General features: G+C 34.2%; 1 protein-coding gene across 6 annotated transcripts in view; it reads left to right on the top strand.

Moving 5' to 3' along the window:
• The window catches only part of LOC113520225 (trithorax group protein osa), a 127427-nt gene that overhangs the window by 17524 nt on the left and 87299 nt on the right, over positions 1–22604 (top strand). For all 6 annotated transcript variants that reach the window (XM_052898155.1, XM_052898154.1, XM_052898153.1 and 3 more), the window contains exon 2: positions 8186–8350. In XM_052898155.1, the coding sequence (XP_052754115.1) occupies positions 8186–8350 (165 nt within the window). The remainder of the gene's footprint in view (positions 1–8185; positions 8351–22604) is intronic.

Here is a 22604-nt window from a genome sequence, read left to right as displayed (position 1 = left end):
CCCGTAGTCTCGCACTAAACCTTTCCGAAATAATAATTAGAAATCCTGTTCTGTAAACCTTTTTTTTTGCGTAAATTTAATGCATGAACTAAAAATAAATATTTAGAAATGTCAAATACTTTAAACCCATTTTAAAACTACAAAATGCGCCAAATACTCGTACATGCAGTTGTGATATATATTTGAAATTATATCTGAGATATGTGTGATAACGTTCGCGCTAATTACTAAATTGGAATTTTTTTAGCCAATGATTTCATTTTCTGTTTTATTCTGGTCTTCCTTATCCATTAAGTGTTATTATAATACGGCAAAATGTCAAATACGAAACAGGCTTAATATATCTAAAACATCTTTCATATTGTTGTAATACGTCTTTGTTCCCTTTTGAGGCCTTAATTGGTAAACCAATCAATTTGATATACATGTAACATTGTAGATGGAGAAGACATACAGCCTATTTTTTATCCCATTTAATCAATATATACTGATCACGCGAACTATGTGGCATGTAACATGTATTCTTAGAAGTTAAATAATACAATAAGCTCATGTTGTATTCCGGTCATCCAGTACTTGCGAGAATTATGAATTTATTAAAGGGTTAATGTTTAGGCCGTTGGTAATGACTAATGACATAATAGCGATGCAAGTGGGTGAGTGCGCCACTGCGCTGCGCCTGAGCCGGCGGCGTATCGGAATCCGGTCACATTCCTAACGGTTGTGCACTTGCACTGTCGCGTTTCATGTTATTGCAATTCACTTATTATGCACCATTAAATGGATTTAGATTAAGCACATATATTAACAATTACGTACTTGATTTTCCCCCAATTTTTAAATTCCCAGCAGATAGGCATTTTGTCTGCGCACATAATTTTCTATGGTATAAACTATATCGTTACACAACACGTGTAACGGTACAGTTTATACCATATAATGTAACTTGCAATTTTAGGGATATTATTAGGAGCAGACTGAAATGTATGCCGAGGATTGTCTCATGTCGGACTTGAAAGCCTGTGCAGAGAAATTTTGTCCGTGCCACTTTTTGCCAATGGAAAAAATTTCGTCTGCGCAGGCCATTAGTGCACACTTGCTAAGAGCATTCTTTTGTTGCTCGATTGCATTCGTTGTGAACTATTTTGTATGGTGTTGTTTTAGTCATCTATCTGTAGTCAGACTGTCGTAAAAACAAATCGGGCAATCGAATATATATCGTTGAGTTGAGAAGTCAATCGAAGTAATATTTGAAGTTTCATTTTGTGTCTAAACTTTTTGTAGTGTATATTGCATTGAGAAGTTGATATTACAAAATGATGGAAGAACGATTAACATATTTAAATATGTTAAGATTTTAGACGGCGTACAGTGTGTTTTTTGACCCAAAAAACAACCATCCTCTTTTTATATTGTAGATTAGATCATTACAAGAGTAGAACTCCCGATGTTCAAATGTACTTTGATCAAAAGATATGTTTTTTTTTTTTTTGTAAATATTCGAAAAAATTAAAATTATTAAAAAGTTCGATTCCATATGTGTTTCTGTAAATCTACTAGTGTGCTTCTATGCGGCTTTAACATACACAAATAACAAAAATATGAATTGTAATATATGAAAGATACGCGAGATAAAAAATAAAAACGTTATTTCAGGTTTTATTTTTTCATAGCCATATCTTGTCCTCTCTCTCTCTCTTCAGTCGTACACTCTTGGCAGAGTGGTCGTGGTTTTCACAATGACGGTGGATCGTCGGTGAGGCTCTCCTTCGCGATTGAGGTCCTCGCAATATGTCTCCATCTACTTCTGTTCGCCGCCGAGCGAGAGCATTCCACAATAGATTTCTGTGTGGCCGTTTTGATGAGGTCAGTCCATTGCGTTGGCGATCTACCCCGAGAACGTTTGCCTTGTACCGCTCCTTGGACAATTAAACGTTCCATACAATCTTCATTCCGGATGATATGGCCGAAGTATTTGAGAATTCGTATACGAACAGTTGACGACAATCTCTCTCTGATTTTCAGTTCATTCAGAATGGAAACGTTAGTTCGAAAGGCAGTCCAAGGTATTTGCAGCAGTCGTCGCCAGCACCACATCTCTAGAGCATCAATTTTTCGGCGTTCTTGTTGCCTGATCGTCCAAGTTTCTGCACTATACAGAAAAATTGGAAAAACCAAACTCCTCATTATATGCATTTTGGTGTTCTTTGTAATATTGCGGTTCTTCCAGATTTTATGCAGTTTACTCACAGCTGTTTTTGTGATAGCACATCTCCTTTTTATTTCGTCCTCACATCCTCCAGTATTTGTGATTGTGGAACCAAAGTATACGTAACTCGTAACAACTTCACAGTTGCCGATTGTCATTATATTTGGTCTATTGTGTTCAGCTCTGTCCACGATCATCATTTTGGTTTTGGTTCTATTAATTTCGAGTCCGAAGGATCTTGTCCTAGCTGGATTCAAAACATTGATAAATAACTACCTTCCTATAAAACCAGTAACACGAAAAAAAAAATCAAATCCTAATAGTGCAGGATCTTTGAGTTACAAGGTTCTCGAGTTTTGTACCTATTTTCACGTTGCCACGGTTGCCACGCCGAGTTCTAAAGGACTACTATACGGGTTGGTCCCGCTATACAATAGGGTGTGCAGGAGGGATAGTGGGGTTTTAGGGATGTACAAAGCATCGCCCGCGCAAGTTCTGGATAAAATCGATTTTATGTACCAAAACTATTAAATCTAAAATAATTTTGATTTAAAGAGCAGGTAGCAACCCTGACCTAATTTTTAAGAATCTTCATAACTCGCAGATCCTGTGGGTTACACATTTCAAAATATTAGGACATATCAACATTAGCCTAAGCTACAATATGGTTTAGTTTGTGAATCCAGCCACCCTAAGATTATCAAGAAAAAAATAATTTCAAAATTGAGGTCAAAATTAAATTTTTCCATACCTAAGTCGGCTAAATTCTAAGTTTGCAAGTTTTTTTATATAAAAGAAAATTTGAACTTTTACACAGGGTTAATTAAGATTGAACGAAATATTGAATAGTTTTTTTATAATAGCTGTTTTTATGGAATTTCTGATTTCCATAAAATTAAAATTAAAAAAGTCATATCTCTGAACAAAATAAAAATTTAAAAAGAGGATAGTTATTTTTTGGGTCATAAAACTGTGCGGCGATCCAATCGGATGACTTACTAGCTTACTACCTCCAGCTTCTCACTGTTTTTTCTTTAAATAAAATACTGCCCATGTTACTCTCTGATATTGTAGTTTAATAAAACTGAAAAAAATAATCGAAATTTTTTTAGGTTATCTATTATTAACAAAACATTATGTTTTAATGTTAGTTTGGATGTGTCAAATAATAATTATATGGACAAGAAATTATAAGAGTCTAATGGATATTTACAATAAGTTACATGACCTTAAAAAGGTATGCTTTATTATTGTTTAGGACTACTTCGTGTTAACTAGGTCAGGGCTTTTGTCTCAGCAGCAACTAGGTCTATCGACTTGTAATTAGCCCAACACAATTGTGAAAGTTATTTACTAACTTAATAAATATTAAAAGCATACTAACTTAATGATATAAATATAATCGTTATGTATCTAATATCTAACTGTACTATTGAGGGAAGTAATTTTATTGTTAGTAGGTAATAGGGTGGCCGTGTGGTCACGGCATAGAATGAGCCGCCCCTTCCTTTCTCGTGGTTATCGTAAGAAGCGACTAAGGAAACTTAATGGTCAAAGAAGAGGCAGCAACGGACTTCTTGAAACATCAAGTCTAACTGTGGTTGCCAAATCGCGACTGTCAAGTGTGGCAACAACTGGTAAAACCCATCTTTTGGGGGAAGCCTATGTTCAGTAGCAACAAATAATGGCCTAACCTAACCTAACTATCTTGTCAATATGAGCCAACACATCCGACTTCATCCTCTTTTTTATCAATTACTCTTAATGCAATATTCGATGCAATATTTCAGTAGTAGAATCATGAAAAATATTACAATTCAGAAGCGCTTAAATTATTTAATTATATAACGATTATATTTATTGTCTATCAAGCACCTATAAAAGAGACGTGAAAAATACACGTAAAAAAGACGGAATACTATTTTTAGCAATAAATATTGAAAGGGTCAAAGTTCGGAATTTGGACGTCGTGAGGTTAAATTACAAAATATTCTCTTTTCACAAGAAGTGTAAATAGATGGAACTAAAATAATTCTGTGTTTATTCTTGACTGTGGAATTAAAGTCGAAGTTGACGATTGAATGCATATACGTAATAGGTGTGTCTGAGGTACATGGTTCCTTTTGAAGTAGGATACCAGACCATATTTTTAAGTTCTCTTATGATTATCTAAGTATTCATACAAGGTGAAATCGAAATAAATTATCATCTTATATTATCTTACTCTCTTATTCATAAAAATATCAAAGCTCTTTAGCTATTAGCCTATTTAGCTCTTGAACTGTTTTTCTCTCTTTTTTATACTAAATTTCCAATTTAGAAGAAAGTCTCAAAACAGTCTAATAATTAAAGCAGGTTTTTCGAAGGTTTTAATTTTCATGAATAAGGAAGGGGTTTATTCATTTGAGAGGGTTTTTTCAACAAGATCAAAATGTTTCAAATGGCTCTTGTATCCAATATCAATCTGGCTCTATAGGAACCCTTTCCCTATTACAACATCACTAAGCAAATGCTATTTTTTATTCACAATGATAAAGTGTATAGTCCCAGGCAAAGAGAAGAAAATCCTTACTAAAAATGTGAAAGTGAGTTTGTTTTATTTTTTGTTACTTTATAACGCGTTAACAACTTAACCAATCGCTATGAAATTCGGTATATACGTATTATATGGGATGAAGAAGGATATTAGCTTCTTTTTATTCCAGTCTCGCGGATGAAGTTGCGGGTAGAATCTAGTTAAGAATAAAACGAATATTTGATCGTCTCTTAATATTACATATATTTAAGTCGTTTAATGTAAGTATATAAAATCAGTAGTTGTTACTCTCGACATTACACGCATGGCGTTGTTTCCTTTTATGAAATAAACCTATTTTAACAATATTTAATTATTATTTACTTTTTATTGTAACGGATTGTAAATTGTTAATCTTTGCCTGGTGCCCACGATACAGGTCCGCCAAGCGTTCCATTGTATCTTGTGTTTGTAACTTTGTGTTTTTGTCAAATAATAAATTTCTATTCTATTTCTATATCAACAGACACCTGTAACATTAATGGAATTGCAAATAAACAAATAAATACGTTCCAAATTTTAGCATTCTACGAGTAGGACTTAGGAGTTTTGAGTATCAACGCAACTTTATTAATCATCATCATATCAGCTTTTAACTGTCCACTGCTGATCATAAGCCTCCCCTTAGGGGGTTTCGCCAGTAGTTGCCACGCTTGGCAGGCGGGTTGGCAACCGCAGTTGGGCTTTAGAGATGTTTTAAAAGGGACACTGCTGCCCATACCTCGCCCTCTCTTAGTCGATTACGACTAGAAATTATCCCGGGAAAGGAAGGGATGGCCTTTCTTTCCCGTGGACGATTCTATGCCGGGACCACACGGCAATTTCATTAATAATATTACTTAATTTTTATTATCTATATTCAGTTTTAGTCGTAAATAATATAATAATTTTTACTTAATAAAACAATTAACCATTTGATTTTTTCATTGCATCCCTGTAAGTTATACTATACTATTTAAATATATTTATCGCGTTAGTACTAAATAGAAGTAGGTACAATAGATATTGAATATTGTAATTGAAACAATTTTCAACTCAGTTGTTTCTTACCGCATAAGTCCGTTTCGTATCCGAAATTCAATATCAGTCAATTGAAACATTTACACTGGTTTATGTAAGGTACCTACTTCGGATTTTCGTTCTTCTATCTAATATGCTTATGGGTCGGTTTTGTTTGTTTTGTCTAAGCTATTGGGGTCGATATCCCAGTTACTTGGCTCTCGAATTGTACCCCATCATCCCGTCAAATTTGTAATGAACTTTTTAAGAATTGAATTATTTTGTCGGAAATGTCGTGTATTTGTGGTGCAGTTTCTTAGTGATGCTTTTTATGTTTTGTCAATGATTGGCGGGTATAACAGGGACTTTTGTTAAGAAATATGCATTTGTTTGTACATGTGGTTATTATAGATATCAGTGCGTGCAGAAGCAAATAGGTGCGTGGCGGGTGGAGGAGGTGCGCGGGCTGCGCACCTACCCGCGGGTCAATTACTGCATAAATCAATACGGATGTCGCCCTATGCGGTGGCTCTTTGTTCCAGCCGACTGGAGATACGAGGCCCGTCTCGGCGGCTCCAGCTCTGTCCGGAAAACTCGCTGAGGTATCGCGGGGTCGGATGATTACTTATTAACGTAGGTGGAGGCTGGCTGGCGCGGGCGGGCCGCTTTGAGCTCGTCGCGCGATCGATGCCGAGTCGGCCAATGGCAGCCTGCCGCCCCCCGGCCCGCCCGCACCCTGCGCAACCCTCACAGCTCTCCCCTTGTATGCCGCACCCCGCAACACCGCCCCCATAAATCATTGAATCCGCCATAAAACACCCCAATGTTCGTAAAAATGTAACTCTAATTGTCGAACACAGGTCCCATATCTACTCGAACTACATTCGGAAGGTTCCCAATTGAGGTTGCTGTTTAGATGAAACGAAGTATTTGATCAAAGTGTAATACTCTCGTCGTTCGCTCGCTCAGCCTGTCGTAGTGGGGTTCGTACGAATAATTGAATTTCCATCGTATAACAAAATGAGAACTGAAAACTGAAGCGGGTGACTTTGTTGGCACAGCGAATTATTTCGGACGTCAATTATTTAGACACGTTATCTGGCTGAAAATTGATATTACAGTAACATCGTTTTAATTTTATGTACAAAATAAAGCTATTTTATATTATTTATATTATGTTTGATAAAAGAGGTTTCTATTATTATAATGTATCAGTTTGTAAAGTAGAACGATCGGTTTATACTTTATAAATCTTGTATGAATAAACGAGCATTGAAAGGAAACGAGAAGTAATTACGAAAACAGAATGGCGGATACCTTTGTCTTATCCGTATTGAAAATATATTTATGCATGTCGACATTTCTTTTTAAAGCGTGATCGTAACGACACTTCTCTTCTACTGATTGATTCCTCTTTCTTATCAGCGGACCGATGTATCTATTTTGTGGACATCATTATTAATAAACTTATATAATTTAATTATGCAAGATGATATCTATTCTGACAATTTTCTCTAAATTAGTTGTAATAGTCTGTAGTCGATGTTTTCGTATAGCATATACCATTGTTAGATACTAATTGTTTTTATTTTGTATACGATTGTTTGATTGTTATGAAGTGGTTGACTGACCTCAACATTATAGAAGTGTTGTATAGAATTTTTTGTCTGTCATTGGTATGAGTAACATTTCTGTTATATTTATTTACTAATTCATTAGTACAAATATGTGTACATGGCGGACTTAATGCTAAAAGCATTCTCTCCCAGTCAACCATAGGGAAGTGTCAGAATACTCGAATGCGGTACTACTAATTATTGATATACATACATACGAAAATTACATATATAAACGAATAAATATATATGAATAACAAATATACTTACACATATATGATATATACTATATTATACACGAATTTGGGAATAATATAAAGCACTTATTGCTCGGATAAAGATAAAAAGTGAGTGTGAACGCTTTTTTTGAAAGACTGTATATAATATATAAATGTTATTTTTCTGGATAATATCATAATTATATCAAATGTGTGTATTCAATACAATACTTCATTTTATATTTTATAACTACTGTAATTTTTAGGTGATTATCATATTCACCTGTCTCTGCTGTATTCTAAAGTTATCAACTGATAGCTACTTATTATTATGATTGATCTTGCGTCTACGTAGTGATTTATTTCTGTCATTAAGAAGTATAATATTTTTATGGGCACGATTTTAGTAACTGATAATGAATCTACTAAAACCTTAAGTTACATTTTTAACAATAATGAATCTTGTTATTAATAAAAATAATTAAATTCCGTGTTTATAGAGAAGTGTGAATTTTATAAAGGAGTAAAATTTTCCTATTTGAAGTTAAAATTTAATATATTATTACAGCCTCCACGAGGATATGGCGGACCTCCTTACGGCGCTGGAGCCCCTGGTGGCCCCCAGCAACCCCCAGGAGCATACGGACCCCCGGGATCATACCCTCAAAGGTATCCACCGCCACCGGGGCCTCCAGGAGCGCCTAACTCGCGCCCACCGTTCTCGCCACATCAGGTCTGTGAATAAATTAAAGTATTTTTTTTTAGTTTATATATCTAGAACAGTAGCAGATATCAGAAATGAGGTGTGATATCAGTCATAAACAAAAGGATGGAAGTGTTTGTTTACATCGATATGATGTAGTGAAACTTATGATAATTTGGAATTTTGTTCTATAACATTGTAGACATAATAATGCAGGCGTTTTCAAAGTGGGGGCGCGCCTCCCATGAGGGCGGGAGGGTCACGCAAAGGGGGGGGGGGCGGTCCATCTATGTGGTAAAGCGCATGGCCTAAATATTAAACATATATTTTTGTAAAAGGAGGTCCTGGGCTTCTGACCTGACTCACGATACATTTGAGAACCACTGTATATCTATTCGTCTGCAGTTGTATGGAAAATAAAAGCAAAAGTTTCTTTGTTATTAGACAAAATATTCCTCAATTTTATATTAGAATGACGAAATTAAGTAGGTATAATGTAAAACATCAAAATTGTTATCAGATCACGATAAATTCTGATTGATATACATACTTCAATGTCTGAATACGATAATAGAAGTGAACACTAAAAAGGCGTTTTATGAATATTATTAACAACTATTCTATAAATATTATGTTTAAAATATTGAAGGCAATAAAAACAATATGAGCACACTCCTATTATGTAGGTATATATACGTCATCAGATAAACAATGGAACAAATTAATTCACCTTTAACCATATACGTATAACTGTTACGGATTAATACTGATTGATGCTATAGATATGTTCTCGGGTCGTTGACCTCCCAAAATTATTACTATCAATATAACACGCTTGCGTTAACACTGAACATGTATTACGTGTTACATAACCTAACCTAATATAATACGAGACTATTTATAGGTAGGTATGTAAAATTATTACCATATAATAATAATAATGTAAATTATAACAGATACAGTTTCGAATGTTTGAAGGTCAGTTTATTGTGTGTGATCAGTGATATCGATATTTACATTAATTTAAACAAATTTGTAATTTAAACTTAGCAGCCATTGAGCAGTTGGTTCAATATGCAGAAATGAGCACATGATAGGTATGAGTGATGCTTGTTAATGAATTTTATGTGTATTAGTGTAGCTACATTGGAAATACAGTAGGTATGCTTGTAGGACTTATTAGCATCTCACATAACTTCTTACCTCCACGGCAATATCTAGCAACTGTATTTAAAAGTAGCCAGATTACATTAATTCTACAGAGGATCTAGTAATAATCTTGAAATAAGTTAGTGTACAAAGTATTTGATCAAACCTAGTTTGCGGGCATTTCTGCGTACTTATATAGATATAATAACACTACTATATACCACTGTCACGATCTGTCATTCGAGAGATATTTGAATATTATTTTAAACAATAGTTATACTAAATCCATCCACTATTTAGAATTGAGGGACGTTTTAAATTCGGGTATTAATCTTAAAGTACACAATGAAGACAAAAATCTCTTGGAAGTCTAAAACGTAAATCCTAACAAATTGGATCTGAACCGCGAGATAAATTTTATTAATGGACGATGCTCTCGGACTTCTGACTGGACACTGGAAAGAGAGTATACTGATATAATATGTATTTGTTCTCTAGTCTGTTTGCTTCCATTGCTAATCCTTTCGATCGAAACTAATATTAAAATTAATTTCATGAATGAATTGTTAATATTACGAAGTTTGTTTAATACACTCAATGATAATGTACAACAGTAGTAATTATTTTAATATTATGTACCTACTTAACATTAATTTGACTTATTAAAAGTTAAGTTAATAATAAGTTTAGCATGATATGATCATTATATCATTAATTATAACAAACAATGTGTTAATGTGTGTACATTTATTTAATTTTATTATTTTTATGTACATTAGTACAGACAAATAAAATAGTAATAAAAACAACAGGTAGAAGTACATTATTTACAATTAGAATTTGTGATAGTAATAACTTCATATTTTATTGAACGTTTATTCTTTCTAAATATTCGTGACCATTTTATTCGTCACAACTAAGTCACATTAACAACTAAGTCACAGCAGGTATTCGTATTTAAAATGTTTCATAGTGCGTTGTAATCTCTCCCAGGTTTCAACTAAATGTTAGAGTTACATTTAAAAACTTCAATATAAAAATCAACCGTTTTTAACTGTACCTTTGAAGCATTGGAATTCTGAATATTATCCTTGTCGTCATCATTTCAAACATTTCTTGTCCACTGATGAACAGATTTATAAGATTGCCATATGTAACGGTTCCCGGTCGCTAACAATCCAATATCAAATTTCCTACGTTAATTATTTAATGATTTAATATGCAATAATTATAATATTTGTACAACAATAACAATGATGTTATATCATAAATTTAACGGTTAGTAATGTAAAAGTAAAGTATAAGTGTCTAAATCGCCTTTTTCGACTTTAATAATTACATGAACTAGTAGAGTCATAACCACGTACCGTGATACATAAATTATCATCTTAACCGTTATCCGTCTACTGTTAAACATAGACCTCCCCTATAGACTGCCCTAAGGAACGGTCCTAAGTCATCTGCATTTACTGACTCCTTGCAATGCATTTGAGATCGTCACTCCATTTAGTGACACGATCGTCCTACATTGCATTTACCTGTGAGCGGTCGCCACTCAAGAACCTATTGGTTCTTGGAGCTATGTAACCAACCCATTGCCACTCCAGCTTGCTTATCCTTCTTAAATACATATGTAACAAATATTAGTATAGGAATTTGAAGTATAAAAAATTAAATGTTAGTATTAGATACCAAAATAAAAGTAATATCACAAACTATTACAAGTAATTGAACGAGCTAACATAGATCGTAACGAGATGGACTATGTTACATACTAGGTCGTCGACGTCCCAGAGAGATCACTTCTTAATGAAATAAGTTGTCTTTTACTTTTATTTTAATTTAGCTTAACTTTAAGTTTGTACTAAAAGTGTTTGTAGCAAAAAATCCTTTATTCAAAATAGGTATGAATATTAAATGTTCGTCTTGTTAATATTGTCCCACCAGGATAATTTTTTTTGTTTATATTTTGTTTAGGATAGGTATCAATTATGATTTTAAACTATAAATAGGAGTGACAGAGTTAGTTCTCAATGTGACATGATTCTATCTTTCCCTAGGATAGCATCAGAAATGACCAAAGGAAGAAACATGCAAATGATAGAAAGCTTGATATAAAATTTATATACCGCACTGTGGTGTTTCAAGTATCTACTAATAATACTAATTAGTCTTATATCTTCCATATTTTATGTTTTTGCTAAGTTTATTAATTTGTTTTTTGGAGGGAACAATAAAAAGTATCTGTCTATCTTTAATAGAAGAGACCTGCGGCCAGCAGTGGTACGTTAATGATGATGTGGAAATAATGGCTGTAAATCTTTCTGAATGACAGTTTAGGCGACGTGATGCCGTCGCTCTTAAGGTTTTCATTACAGCTTCTGAATGCGTGCACAGTGAGTGCGTGAATATTTACACAGGTCTGAACAATATTGTTGGAATATTATTTGATCATCTCTAAGACATATTATATGATACGAACGGTAATACTTCACTCAGTGAATAGATATTGTCGATTTTATTATGTTTATTATATTATTTTAGTATTTTTAATTTATCGTAGCAAATTAATTGCAGTTTTTTATGATGCAAAGGGTCATATTGTTATTAAGTTAGGATGTTGCTTATAATTTTGTATTGGGCCGTCATGGTACACAAATTAACGGCAAAATCTATATTGATAAATCCATAAATTTTCAGAAATTCTATTTTTTTAAAAGGTAGGTACTAAGAATAAAAACAGTCATTCCTTTATCTGATCTAGAACCAATTAAGACAATCTTTATAAATAAAATTTATAGAAATTAATTTTTATTCATAAAATCGTATTAATTTTGAAACTTCTAGTTCCTTTCCATTTATTCTCCCTATTAGCTACAGCGTATTGTATCATATTTGTCTTTAAAATGTGTCGGAAACATGTAAAAGGTTATGGCATCGGGTACCATCTTATGTTTGATGAATATCTGTAAAATATCCGATTATAAATTCACCGCTCGAATATTTCATAACAATATGTAATAATAACATTTTAGGTATGTCGTCTCGTTTCACATTACAGTTTGTTGACATTTTTCACCACTCATGCTTTAATGCTCCTAAAGGGTAGCGGAGATGTTTATTTTAACTGACAAGTACTGGGGTGAATGCTTTCACAATGTACTTTCGCCGAATTAACAAGCTCACTTGGTGTAGTTAAAAGGATCCCATATTTTATATATGTTTTGTTTTTATGCTCGTTGTCGCAATAGATTTCATAAATTTTGTTTAATTGTGATTACGATTTGAATTACTATGAAATCGGCTGTGGATGACAATTTCATTGATAATTTTTATTTACCTCTGGAGTTACTTCTGGGTGTATAAGTTTTGCATCCTAATTGTCAAATTTTGCTGTGTGGACCTGACATAGAAATACCGCCCCTTCCTTCCTTTCCCGTGAGTGTAGGCGACTATGATGGGATGGGCAGCAGCATTCCTCTTAAAACATAGCTAAAGCTTAACTGCGATTGCTAACTCGCCTGCCCAGCGTGGAAATTACTGGTAAACTCCCCAATAGAGAAGGCCTATATTCATCAGTGGATAGCTAACGACTGATTTGAGGATGTGTTGATTGATTGACAGACTGATGAGTCGATAAAAATCCGTTTTTAAGATTGGTTTAATTACTATGGCCCTTAAAATATGTATAAAAAATTCTGACCATTTGTTGTGAATTATAAATTTATGTTTGTGATTTTGTGTAGAAAACAGCAAATAATAATTTGATATACAAGACGTTAACAGAATGCACAAGCCATGGGCTGTCGAAATAGGCATCCCATTATGTAAAGGTTTCTGAAAACCCTACAGCGAAGGAAATTTAACGGGTTCTGTACGGGTAAAGCTGAACAAAACGACTAGTATGGTATAACATGGAAAATGCCAGGTTAGAATTTTCATTTCTGTCGCCGCCATTGCCACCCGCCACCCCGCCCGACGGCAAAGAAATGTGCTCTACGTGTTACTCTGCCTCCCCCATAAATTTACAGAAAAATGTTGATCTAAAAATGGTTAAATCTTACCGAGTCTGTAACGAGTTGTCTTATGTCTTCTTTATAGCTGGTGTAAATATTTTTTTTTATCGTCAAATATAGAAGAATTGTCAAGTGAGTACGGGTTAGAAAGAGGTAACCATACTATGAACGTTTTCAGTGTCATTCGTATTGGTTTTAGTATCATACGCACTGCAGATTAAATTAAAAAAAAAAAAAAAAAAAGAAAAGAAAAAAAAACAAACCGAAACATAAACTGATATTAGACTTAATTTAAAGGTCAAGCTCTGTTTGAAGAAGTAAGAATTTTTAAAATTGTAATATCGGTTTTATGAATTTAGTATTATGTTCGGTTTACAAAAGATCGATATCTTTATATTACAAGGTTTATATACTTATAAGCTTTGTAAATTATTCAGAAGTTTAAATTTCTCATTAGGTAACTAAAGCATTATGAGAATGTCTATAAATAGATTAAAACTATAAACGTAATGTTGAACGAAAAAAAAATGTATATTGACATTAGAAAATTGGAGAAACTCGAAATTCAATTCTAGCTTTTCTAAATTTATTGTATTTTGTTTTCACTTAAAGTTGAAATTAAGTATATTTCTCTACTGTTTTTGTCTACTTAAATTAAACGTAGTTTTATCTATTGAAAAAAGTGAGAATAGAGCCATTTATATTTGAATATTTTACATATGTGCTTGCAGTTGTATCTGCATACTAGCAATTTTTAGTTTGTAGAGGTTCCATAGTTGGCTGAAAAATATGCTTATAGCACATAATCAACTTCGTACTAGTTGCTTGTTTCTTGTTTTCCGTGGGTTTTCCGTGAAATCTCTTTGCACTAACCTACATATTTATGAGAAAATCATAAATTTTAAGTGTAAAATTTTAATCTATATATATCCAGACAATAGATTTCAGTTGTACAATCAACAACAAACTTAGATTACCATGTTACGGGTCATTTTTACATGCAGTGATTGAGTTTAATTTTTTTTTTCTAATATTGCCCACTAATAGCAATCGAGTATAAATAAAGAAAATGTTCTTTCATTATAGGTTTAAGTCTCGGTCTGTTTAAATTTCTTGGATGTGTTTTTTGTATATTAGTTTTTCTCCACAATTGCTTTGCCGAGCAATATATATAGAATTCGTATCAAGTTAATTTACAGACTCAACACACAAACAATACCGATTATGATCTAAGATATTGTTTTACAACAAATACTAATTTATCTTTAAAACATTAAAATGACATAAATATGGAAAATGTTACTGCTTTCAAAAAGAATCATCATAATCAATCCAGAATTGGCAAAGATACTACATAACAGCATAAAATTTACTACTATTTGCTGTTGTCGTTAATTTATTCTTTTATAATTAGTTCTTTTTTTTTATCCAACTTAGAATGGCAAACAAGCTGACGTCAGCTTGTAGACATAAGCAATACCATGGACATAACAGAGTATACTGTTTCACCCATGATACCCCCCATGCGTTGCCATCCCTGAGGATTCAGGTGTTATTCCTCTGTACCCAGTAAATTCACGTCATATCCCACCCTTCAAACCGAAACACAGCCATGCAAACACAACTGCTTCACGGTTGAAACACGAATGGAACAGAGGTACCCAAGCAATCGACTTTTGTACAAAGTCTCCCTCTAGTTAAGCTTAGTATTTTCAATTGCCTCAAAATATTCGGATTATTTAAAAAAAAACAAGATAATGCAACATCTGGCAATTTAAAAAGGGCATGTAAGGTCAAGATATCTGCCATTCTTTAAAAATAGATCTTTACATTACATTTAAGGTATTTTGTGCAGTCTATGCAAGTTGCAATTGATGACTTGTGGACAACTGTAGCGAAAGTTTAAAGTCATAAAACTTAATAAATTCAAACAAAAAAGTTTTTCCCTATTGGTCAAGGGAATAAAGAAACTGGACCAGCCATAATGTATACGTTCAAAGGCGATTTTTGTTAGTCATGCGTGGCTATTGTGATATATACTATTTGTCGGTTAGTTGATAGTGTTAAATAAATACTAGCTTTTACCTACGACTTCGGTCGTGTGACAAAAATAAACAATAGTTTACGTCATAAAGTACGTGTGTATCAAATTTCATAACGATTGGGTTAACCTGTCGGTTAACATAAGAGATGTTAAATTCATTGTCACGTTTATATTAAGGATAAGTTTCTTTGGTATACAATTTAGTAATTTCCAATTATTAATAATTTTTGAATAAACTTATAATAATATCTACATAAATAAATGAAATATTCCAAGCCACGAGTTACGTAGGCGCTACGTGGCCGTGTAACTTTTAAACTTTTCCATTCGCATGATACGTAATGCCATAACTTAAGTCAAGCCAGTAATTTCCCTGGATCAAGTTAACTTACCTACCTGTAACTGAAAGTTACGGACATAAATTTATTTGAAACTGTTCTGAGAACGTTGTCTTCTTAGAAATAAGTTGAGTCGCTATCACGTTATACGTTTCACATTCGAGTCCAAAACTAGAGAGCCGCCTCGAATGTTTCTCAGAATCGTTGAGCCGGCGGCGGCGGCGCGTCGGAGCCTCATCCATCCACTCACGTGAACATAAACGTTCTATCATACTTAGGAGAGGTACGCGCCAACTGGGTCCTAAACGTTATACGCATAGGTTCTAACTTAGCTTGAAGGCACCGAGATACGCTCGAATGACGTAAGCCGCTCCGTGCGCTCGCTGACGTAAGCTCGTTGTGCAACCGAGTCGGAGGTACGTTTTGAAGCACAGCTCTTGGAGCGAACTCGTGTAGAAATCGCTGTTAAGAAACGATTCGACGAGGAACAAGGCCGTTTTGAAACCACGGCCAACCGTGGTTTTATATTATTCAAAAGCTTTTCTCAACGTTTTCAATACTTGTGTTAACTTCGTTGATTAGGTACCAACTTAATCACTACTATAACAATCGCTACGAAATTTGAAAATTAATATGTACATATTCAAGATATTAGACATTTTATATATATATATGATGAATGATTTTTTTTATTTACTTATATTGAGCTTGCATTGCAGGGAGTCAGTGATGCAGGTGGCTCAGCACCGTTCCTTATGGCAGTCTATGGAGGAGCCCTATATCCAGCAGTGGATGGATATTGTCTGAAATGATGATGATAATATCCAGCTCGTGTCTGAGACTGAGACACCGCGATAGTATAAGTTAATTACTATTTTTTTTTTTACATATTTTGGATTGCTTACTTAGATCTCAACATTATCTAGAGGCTTTTTTTTTAAATGACCTCTTCAGTATTTCATGCATGATTTGATCGACTGATTCTGATAACAGAGACCAGTTTTTAAGTTACGCTAATATTACCTACTTCGCTTTGAGAATTTTCCGTTTAGCCATTTTCTCGTAGTGAGGTAATAACATTGATTTAAAAATAGCAACAAAAATTTGCATAAAAGTATATTTTTCGATCCTTGCAAAATTATTATATTATAGAAGTATATAATCTTCATGTTTACTAGATATTATAATTCGTAAAGTGTTTCGTTTTGTCATAAGATATCCATGTATCTTATTTCATATGACTGATATCAGACTGATATTTTTATGTCAGTTTATCTCAAATCAACAGGTTAATTTGAACACAACATATAGACCGATTCAATTTTACTCAATAAACTAGCACTGAACACATTAGCGGGATATTCGGAAATAGAAGCAAAAGTCAACAGTTCTTAGAATTTTTGTCTCTACGTTTACACTCGCATCACGTGTAAACAGCTGATACGATTCCAATTCAATTTTCTGTATTGTACAGCTAAAGTCTGACTTAAACTTTTCATGACTTACCTACTCGTATCTGAAGATCTACTTTGCGCGTAGCGTAACCCCTTTGACTTGTTATAGTAATTCAAAGCCGTGGCCGTGGCGTTAACTTATATAAGTTATGTAAGATAATTCTTTAGTAAGCCAAATTTCAGTTTTCACTTAACATTCATGCCAATAAGTCAATATTTTTATAGAACCAATATAATATTTAATAATTAAATTCAGACTTTAATCTTGGAAAAATTGAGACAAATATTGTAGATTATAAAAAGAATTCACGTATTCGGTTCGGAATTATCGACGATATCGTGCAAAGTACACACATAATTAAAATTGTTCCACAAAAAAAAAAATGTGGCAAAACCAGTTATGAACTGGTACTAAACCGATTTTGTTAAAATTTTCATGGGACCAATATGTAAATGTCAAGATGTAACAATCATAAAAAAAAAAATTACAACTAAATTGAGAACCTCCTTCTTTTTGAAGTCGGTTAAAAGAGCTTTTACTTCTATCAATTAGTAAATCCAAGTTGACAATTTGTTATTTACGGTTCCGTATAAAGCTCGTATAAATATATATTTTGAAGTCCAAAATAGATACTGTACATGAGCTCCCAGTACGATATCGGCTCATATAAATCGCAGGCAACGACTCGTATAATACGGTCTAATATAGTTCTTGACGATCTACGTGGCGCTTTGATAAGTGTATATAGCTTCTACAAGAAGGTCCCAGGTTAAGTTCTCAGTTTAATTAATATAGGAAAGTACATTTCTAATTCAACTTTAGATGTTCTGTTTTGTATGTACTTTATATGATATAGTGTTCTTTAGACGTATCCATTTGGAGCAATTAGGAGGCATTTATATGTAAAAACTAATTATGTCATTCCAGTAAAATAAACCACAAAGAATGAAGTCTTCTGGTTTTCAATTGTTGCAAAGTAATAATTATTATGAATGAATGACTAATGACAGTATCGATGTGATTGATGGTACTCGTATGTGTTATATCATAAGTATAAATATAAAACTTGAAATAGTATGACAATGATTACTATTTGACTAATTTATAAACTTACAATTAATTTAAAAAATGTAAAAGTTTTGCAAAGATAATTGCATGTTATTCAAATTTAATAAATAGATTTTAATAGCGTGATTGTAATAATTTCTACTGGTGTGGGATAATCGACTAAACTAAAACAATGTAAAGGAATACTAAGTGAGGGTTTGCGGTTGGTGCGTTCAGGCTTATAGCTAGCTAGGTGGCATCTTGAGTGCGGTATTGCGGGCTTGGAGATACGGCCCGCATCCGGGTGCAATGAATGCGACAACGGTTTCAAGGACGCGCCTCAGGTGATGACGTACGCGCCCCACAGTCCCTCCCCCCCGTTGCTCACGCGGCTCCCACGGGTGTTCCGGCACCCACCTAATAATGCACGTCTACGCCCTGTCTACCGCGTCCGTACCGCACCCGCTGCAACCTTGAGTGCTTCCTAAAACGACCCCGCACAACCCTCAAGGCGATAAGTGACACTAGAAAAAAAGTACATCTCGACCCTCCAGTTCACCTGTCTCAACCGCGTAACTAGACCAGCGTCGTCATTATAACCAGGTTGAAACTGTCACTGTCACATACGAAATTAAACATTCTCTCTATACACACTAGATGCAAACGTTGTCCGTCACACTGGTTTAACAGTGTCACCACAATTAGACAGTGCATGCTTAGTATCAGGTTGATAGCTCTCTAATTATCATAATAATAGTGGAGGCATACGGGTGGGGTGGCGGCCCCGTCAGCTGAGCGAAAACGAAAGTAAACAGAACTCGGTCAAAGGGTTTGTACTCACCTACCCGCAATATTTATGTGGGTACGGGGCTTACGGGGGGTACTCACACCCGATTCAGTCACCCCTCCTTTGATGGATTGGTTGGCGACTGGCGTGGATGTTCGACTGAAACTCAACCGAACTCCGCTGCCTGGCATTAGTCTCGATTTCCGTCTATACTGTACGCGACAAACTTTTATCGCTAAATTATTATTCAGCGAAAGTTCTCAGAATTCTTTACGTTTTGTTTTCGGAGTACACGACCTACCACCCACCACCCTTGCGGGTTTCGAAAGTTACTTGGGTGACACGAATTGTTAAAATAATATTCCTTGTCGAAAATGTTTACTTTTAAACTTTGCCATTTCCTTTCATGGTTAAAGTACGCAATGGAAACGTGCAAAGTTAAAATTGCATATTTGGGTGATTTTCGATGTAACTGCTTTCCTTTTTCGATTCTCTATCCGAATAATAGCTTCATGACTCAAATCTGCGATCGTTCTTGTGGCCCTAATGGGGGTGATAATGGCCGTTGCGTAGCGGCAGGTATTGAATAGGTTTCGGCTTTGCCGCTAAATGAGCCGCTGCATATCCAATTACGTTGCCCGTAGCGAGTCGTGAAGGTGTTCCTTTCGGACCCCTATTATATAACTACTTAGCCACTCAAAGCCGATTAACACATTGCTCGTTTTAATCGAATTTCGATTAGGTCTTCACATAGCGTTTTATTTTTGATATTAAATAAATTTAGCGTTTGCTTGTCTTCTTACGATACTATGTAATCTATGTAATGTATCTTATTAGTCATTACTTAATAAATATTATTAGAAAAACAATAATAAATAAATATGAATAATATAGTATTATTAACATGTATTAACCTATTATACCTTGTATGAACAAACATAAAGTTTGTATGTTTTGTTTATAATAATCTAGCTTATGGACAAGGGAAAACGAGAATTACTCTTGACCTGGATTGGTAAATCAGACCAGCTTTATCTGTAGCCTTGAAACGTGACGCGAAAACTGGCTGGCGAGTGAAAGCATTGTTGTGCGTTTGATGCAATGAATGTACAGTGTTCGTACTATTGCAGCTTGAATTCTATGATCTAACCAACACTACAAAGCTATTATAGTGTCAATAGCTATCAAATGGTTTAATTAAAGCTTTCCCTTTAACTTCGGACGCTTGTCAAGTGCTATCGCATAGGTACAGGTGTATAATTCAGATTTTGCATAATTAGTCTTTGAGGCTCGATGTGTTCAAACGAAATAGCTTAACTTTGTAAAGCACTTCGGTCTTGTGTTTTGTTTTGCCTAGTGTCTGATTTGTAAGGTACATTGTTGCGAGAGATGGATTAATGCATCAGGAAAAAAGTAAGTACCTAAGCATTATCAAAATGCAAATCACAACACTATAAGTTGTATTGAAAGGAGACAACTAAAACTATAAATAAGAATAAATTGGAATCGGTAAATATTTTTTAATCTGTTCCTCTATATTTTACCAAACGGTAGATGTAAAGGAGAAGAATAACCAAAAGATAGTAAGAAAGATGTGTTATGCGTAAAAATATGAACGCAGATAAAACGATTGATGGAGATCAGTGGAAAAGAAAAGCATATTGTGTTAACCTCTAATAAATGCATTAAAGTAGTGTATAATGGTCCGTTTATCTATCAGCCGTTTAGTTCTTTTATGCATATCATCTTGATGTTCTCACTATATGACAAACATCAGTAGAACTTCGTTGCGCTTCAACCACCATTATCAGCGCCGCCTTATCAGTCTAATGAATATAGTAAAAGAAATGTACTTTTAATACTGTAAAGTAATTATATGTGTGGGTGTTGTAGGCGTAGATGCGTTACGATGCACTCGTTTGTATTGTAAGTAAACGGGTGTGCATAATGGTTGCACGGTCAAGGTCGTCCGTGGTCGCCGACCTGTTCTGCACGTGGTTGATTGTTTCTGAATACGTCTTTTGTGTGCGTGTGGGCTGTACTAACGTACAAAATAATGCTGTTATGATGTCATAATTATACTATATTGGAAAATTAATATATACATACACATTAGACAAGTTTGGAAAATTGTTCGTATTGGAAGTGCGGGGTTTTAAAAGAAAGAGCAAAAGAGATACAGTATATTGGGACTTCTCTCTCTCAAAATGAATCTACTAAAATATCTTCAATAAACTCCTTTTTTTTTTTTATTTTATTTTAATTTAAAATTTGGAAATTAACTAGCGCAATTTCTAACGCTAGCTAAATACTCAATAATAATAGTGTAGGTTGTGGAACTTGTGATAGTAATAGTGGTGATGAATGTTCGAGTGTTGGCAGTCACATACATACTAACGGTAGCAGAGTTGAACAAAGTATTCTAATCAAATAACCATGTTTATTTATTAACATCTGAGTCCTCAGGAATGGCAACCATGGGCGAAACAGTATACTCTATTATGTCCATGGTACTGCTCATGACTATAGGCGACGGTTACCACTTTCCATCAGGTGGGCCGTCAGCTTGTTTGCCATTCTAAGTTGTATAAAAAAATATTTTTGTTTACTGCTTTGTAAGATGTTCTTTTTTAAGTGACTTCCAGAAGTCGGTTCTCTCAATGCGTTTGATCTTTTGGTGTTATATTTCACGATTACATCATAATTCTTGTTACATTCTATTTTGGCGCTATATTTATTTTTTGTGAAATTTTATTTTGTGTCAAATTACCATTTTTTTCTAAACATAAAACTACTTACTACAAAACAAAATGTACTTGTAGTTTTGAATTCTAATATTTTTAATATAATATATCTACGAAACACTTAGTCCTTTCTTTATGATTGTGTGAGTGTTCACGTTTGAAGTCGCTTTCCTTTGCAGAGTGTATTTGTTACCAGCTCACAAGCGATTTCGAGTTCTTAAGACGAGGTTTTACCTCCTTTCGTGTGTTCTACCGAATGCGTAACGGATTGTCTTAAAGAATTTTTTAAAAGGATTTGAATGACCACCTTTATTATCGCACTACTTTTTATCGATATAGAATGCATTCTCAGAACCTAAAAATTAAATGGACGTATCAGTTTCCGAATAGTTTTTATTTTATGCAATTTAGAATAGGGAACAAGTTGATAACCCATCTCATAGAAAGTGGTGACGGTCATTTGCAGACATTACCAGTGTCTTGGATATCACGAAATACTCTGTGACGTCCTATGGCACCCCTTCTGTATTGCTATTCTCGAAGACTGGTGTTATGTCTCCGTGCCCTGTAATTTTATTGTCCTTCAAACCAAAACACAGTCATTTAAGCATAGTTGCTTCTCTGCATAAAAATGAATGGGACACAGGTTCACAAGAGGAGATGACTTTAATATATCACAGCAAGCGTTTCTTTCAAAAGTACGT

The sequence above is a fragment of the Galleria mellonella genome, unplaced genomic scaffold, assembly GCF_026898425.1.
Source record: "Galleria mellonella isolate WM207_F2 unplaced genomic scaffold, CSIRO_AGI_GalMel_v1 utg40, whole genome shotgun sequence".
NCBI classification, from domain to species: Eukaryota; Metazoa; Arthropoda; class Insecta; order Lepidoptera; family Pyralidae; genus Galleria; species Galleria mellonella.
The sequence above is the reverse complement of the archived record's forward strand: the minus strand, read 5'-3'. Positions and strand labels throughout refer to the sequence as shown.